Source organism: Silurus meridionalis, chromosome 15 (assembly GCF_014805685.1).
Source record: "Silurus meridionalis isolate SWU-2019-XX chromosome 15, ASM1480568v1, whole genome shotgun sequence".
NCBI lineage: Eukaryota > Metazoa > Chordata > Actinopteri > Siluriformes > Siluridae > Silurus > Silurus meridionalis.
The window spans coordinates 12743583-12748983 of NC_060898.1; the positions used below are offsets into that span (position 1 = coordinate 12743583).

The 5401-nt window shown below is 37.8% G+C and overlaps 1 protein-coding gene across 1 annotated transcript; it reads left to right on the forward strand.

Annotated features, from left to right (window-relative positions):
* The first annotated feature begins 353 nt into the window (after positions 1 to 353).
* On the forward strand, positions 354 to 1901 carry rxfp3 (relaxin family peptide receptor 3). Its single transcript, XM_046868080.1, has one exon. The coding sequence runs from the start codon at positions 630 to 632 to the stop codon at positions 1833 to 1835; it is 1206 nt and encodes a 401-aa protein (XP_046724036.1). The 5' UTR covers positions 354 to 629; the 3' UTR covers positions 1836 to 1901.
* Positions 1902 to 5401: the final 3500 nt, after the last annotated feature.

The following is a 5401-nucleotide window of genomic DNA, read 5'->3' on the forward strand; positions in this document are numbered from 1 at the left end:
TGAACTGTTTTTTATTTTACAATTTTATAATTGTATAAGGTTGTAGGTGTATACCTATATTGAGAAGATACAATCAGGGCTTTAAGCTAGAACAAAGCTGGTGAAACGAACTATTGCGCATTAAATATTTCTGGAAATTTTGCATGTCAGTTCTCAGGGAGTCCAATGCTGACATACCATTTTATGACCAATCGCTTCCAGTCTTTGAGTAAACCATAATGGTGATTAAAAATGCCACAAAGCGCGTTGGGTAGAGGTGTGTGCTGGAGCGTAAAAAGCGCGCGTCCAATCCACAGCTACGAGGGTCCATATAACGCGCCGCACAGAACCTAGTGTAAAGCATAGAGCACAGCTCACACACGGAGAGGAATAAAGGAGGAGAGAGGGACAAGATCTGAGCCCAAAGGCTTGACAAGCGCACACCATTCTCAACCGTTCCAAGGTTTTTTCTAGGAGCATCAGGAATATTTTAACACTCTTGGGATTTTAGTGCTGCCCTCCGTTTTATGGGGGGGTTATGCATTCCATTTTTGAACTGCATATTTCAGGATGAGAATGTGTGACATGAAAAGTGTGAAAGTGCGCGTGTATCACTAGTTCCCACGGAGCGGATACGATGAGCGTCGGCGATGCAGCACAGCTCAGGAATGCGCGACGACACCACGGAGCGCAACGCGAGTTTCTCACTCAACAAAAGCGGAAACCACTCATGGGCTGACTTCCAGGAGTTCTCCGAGAGGAGCGACTTGGTGAGCGATGGCTCAGCCGTGCTGCGCATCCTCATCTCTACTATTTACTCGGTGGTGTGCGCGCTCGGGCTGGTCGGCAACCTACTCGTGTTGCACCTCATGAAGTCTAAACACGCGTGGAAAAAGTCGTCCATTAACCTGTTCGTGACCGGACTCGCAGTGACCGACTTCCAGTTCGTGCTCACGCTGCCGTTCTGGGCGGTGGAGAACGCGCTGGATTTTACGTGGCCTTTCGGCAGAGCGATGTGTAAGATCGTGTCGTTTGTCACAGCGACCAGTATGTACGCCAGCGTGTTTTTCCTGACCGCCATGAGTGTGGCGAGGTACCGCTCCGTGGCGTCGGCGCTGAAAAGCGGACGCAGGCGCAAGCGTCCGTCTGCGCGCTGCGTCAGCGCCGTGATCTGGGCTTCGGCAGTCGTGGCCGCGTTGCCGCATGCCATTTTCTCCACCACAGCCACCGTGTCCAACGAGGACCTCTGCTTGGTCAAGTTCCCCGACCGCAACGGCGACGCGCAGTTCTGGCTCGGCCTTTATCACGCCCAGAAGGTATTACTTGGTTTCCTGGTGCCTTTTGGGATCATCTCAGCGTGCTACCTGCTGCTGCTGCGCTTCGTTACGCACAAGCGCGCCAACGCGTCCGGTGCCAGGAGACGCTCCAAAGTGACCAAATCCGTAACAATTGTGGTGCTCTGCTTCTTCTTGTGCTGGCTCCCCAACCAGGCTCTGACCACCTGGGGCATTCTAATTAAGCTCAACGCCGTGCACTTCAGCTACGAGTACTACACCGCGCAGGTTTACGTGTTCCCCGTGACCGTGTGCCTCGCGCACTCCAACAGCTGCCTCAACCCACTGCTTTATTGTCTCATGAGGAGAGAGTTCAGGAAGGCGCTCAAGGAACTCTTCTGGCAGATCGCCTCACCGTCCTTTACCAATACGCGACCTTTCACTGGATGCAGTAAGCCAGAGCATGAGAAACAGGCGCGCTCTGTGGTGCCACTCAGCACCCCCGATCCGGCCCTCGCCTTCTACCCTCCAGGGGTTGTGGTGTATAGCGGCAGAAATGACCTTTTGCCGAACAGCACGTAGACTGTAGGCAACATTGTTTTCCTGGAAGATATTTTAGTCATTATTACTGGCTGATTAAACAGCAGAGCATTAACATTATATATATATATATATATATATATATATATATATATATATATATATATATATATATATATATATATATATATTACAGAAAGGAGATGTATTTGAATATAAACTCCCAATGTTCTGGAAAAAAAAAAAATATATATATATATATATATATATATATATATATATATATATATATATATATATATATATATATATATATATATATATATATAATAAACATATCTACCTACAGTATAAACAGCAGGATAGACAGTTTAATTATTTATTTATTGTTTGTTTGTTTGCTGTACAGAATGACATACTTGAAAATGAATGACAAAATCCTTTTTGTTTCCCTAATATCAGTTTTTCTCCTAACCGATTGTTGTTAATTATTTGCAATGAAAAGTAAACCTTTAATCTATTAAAATTAAGTTAATTTTTTAAAACATTTTCCATTTAACTGCATTAACAGAAAGATGTAAATGTGTCAAATCAAGCAGATGTTTTATTATTATTATTATTATTATTATTATTATTATTATTATTATTATTATTATTCTACAGAGGACATGTTACGGGTGTGTAAAGTGTATTCATGTGCCGGTTTGTCTGTGTACAGTAATCGATTTGTTCAGCTCAATTATCAAGACCATCGTGTGTAAAAGTAAAATAAACAATGAAACATCAAAACCACAAATATTGAAATAAAGCTTATCAATGATTTTGTTTTTCTCTTTTTCTTTACATTTTACTCTCAAAATTCTATCTCACAGAGACACTGAAAATATAGATAGTATCAATAATAATTACTTTTCACACATAAAATGCAGTGTACTGAATAAATGGATATTAAACTGACTAATGTGAGCCATGAATGTGGTAATATTAAAAAGAATTAGTTATAAACAGTCAGACTTTAGTTATAATATGTTTATGCCACTGGTTTGCTTTTCTAATGAATCATTAGCATGGGAAAATGGAATTTAAACTGTTGTTTAAAACCATTCTCTCACTAGCCTGTTCTCTTTCTTTCTCAGTTCAATAAACTTTAAAGAATTTCTCTAAAGAAATGAATTTGCTAGTTTAACATTACAAATGCCTGAACATAACTGTGTTTAAAAAATAAATAGAGGTGAGACAGCTTTCCAAAAACAATATGATAATAACAAACAGAATAAAATAAACACCTTTTATGAAAGCATCATTATCTGATTCATCTCGAAGAATACACCCTGTTTCCAAGGCCCTGATTTTCCACACATTTATTGAATGTTCGATAATAAATAATATATTACAAATGTTCATGGACCTGCTGCTTCCAAAAAGATATTTTTCTTTTATCCTGAGTCATAATTAAAACTCAATCTATGATAGACTCTAAAAAAAAAAAAAAAAAAAAGATACATTTTTATTCTAATACATAATAATGACTAGATCCTAAACTCCAAACATGCACCCAACAAAATGGTTGTGTATGTCAATGTTTTATCATTTTTACTAAACTGACCACAATTTATAGAACTATAGAATCATTTATAGAATAAAGTGTTTTTATTTATTTATTTATTTATTTATTATTATTATTATTATTATTATTATTATTATTATTATTATTGGTTTTTTTTTTTTAATTCAACCTTTATATTAGGATTACCCAGTGGTTAATCAAACCTATAAATTAAAACCTATAAATGTAAGATTTTTTTTTTAATGTAAACTTTTCAAACTGCTTAAATCTGTAATTACTATACATTTTTATAGTATTTTATAGTATTATTAAAATTCTCCCATACAAACAGAGCAAGACCACCCTGACCTTCTTTGAGACCGTCATCTTCTATTAAATATAAAAAATATGACAAAAAACAATATTTTGCATATTAATTACATGTAGGGCACTTGGAAACTCTGTTTCTCTCATACAAACAGAGCAAGACCACCATGACCTTCTTTAAGACTATCATCTTTTATTAAATAAAAAAATATGAAAAAATACAATATTTTGCATATTAATTACATGTAGGGCACTTGGCAGATGCTGTTATCCAGAGCAACAACTATGTTATTTATACAACTGAGCGGTGGAAGGTTAAGTCCAACATCCTAACCACTGAGCTACTACTTCTCTACATATTAAAACTTTAATTAACATATTTGAATAAAAGGCTCACAGAACTTGCCTAGTCTCACAGCTTGCCTAGTTTGTCACATTTCCTTTTTGTTAGATATGGGAAATAAACCCTGATGACTGTGATTCTTGAATGTGGAGTTCTTTTTTCTTGATGTATTTTCAATTTATTGACATATATTGTTGTAAAATAAACAAGATATTTTGATAAAAAATGTTTGCTGAAAAAACTGACTCACAGCTGACTAACAGCAGGCAGTCAACGCTTAATAAGTCATTTTAGTGCAAAGCAGAGGCATGCGTTTTATCCGTTCATACTTCTTCTGCATTGTTTTTCCTACAAGGGGAGCATGCAAATTATACTCTGGGCACAAAGTGGGGGACACCTTGAATGGGGTACCGACCTATTGTAGGACACAATCGCTTTCATTTACTATGGACAATTCAGAACTGACAATCAGCCAACACACACATCTTTATATTTGGAATTGATAGTAAAAGCATGCAAACTGTGTCCACACAGTCCAATAGGCATTTTTTTTAACCCTAAACACCCAAGGCACCACCAAACACTAAAGCCTTTATGTTTTTGTGTTTTATTGTCTCATTATACTTTCTTTCAGCTTCTCCCATTAGGGGTCGCCACAGCGGATCATCCGTATTCATGATCCGCATGTTTGATTTGGGACATGTTTTTACGCTGAATGCCCTTCCTAACGCAACCCTCCCCATTTATCCGGGCTTGGGACCGGCACTAAGAGTGCACTGGTGTGCAACCCTAATGGCTGGGGTCGGTTCCCTGACCGGGGATCGAACCCGGGCCGCAGCGGTGAGAGCACCGCATCCTAACCACAAGACCACCAGGGAACCTGTTTTATTGTTTCATTGACTTTTGCAATTTTTTATGGTAACATATGAGAAAAAAGCGAAATTGTAAAGTTGACTTTACAAACCCTGGACACTAGAGTGGAATTACACTAATAGCATGGTTGAGCCTTTTGTTAAAGGGTGAAATGTTAGTAGATTTGAAGGTTCACTAAACCATTGACCTGAAAAGTACTTACTAAAGAGAAATTGATTGAATTGCAATGATTTTTATCTGTCTCATTTGAGTCTGCGACCCCATGACCCAAACCATTGATTGTTAAAGGAACTAAAATAATATCTACTGTAGACTGGACTGTTACCTTATAGAGACAGTTAATTGCACATGGTAGCTTTGGAGGTCCGATTGAAATAAAAAAGTGTTTGAGATAAGTGAACTATGAGGTGATCAGCATGGTACACATTGAACATAGACATATTATGTATTGTAAAAAACAGTCATTTTATATAATAGAGAATACAGATAATTTATTATAATTTATACCTTCAAATTTAA

Coding starts and splice junctions, on each gene's coding strand:
- rxfp3 (XM_046868080.1), top strand. CDS start 630: ATGCAGCACAGCTCAGGAATGCGCGACGACACCACGGAGCGCAACGCG.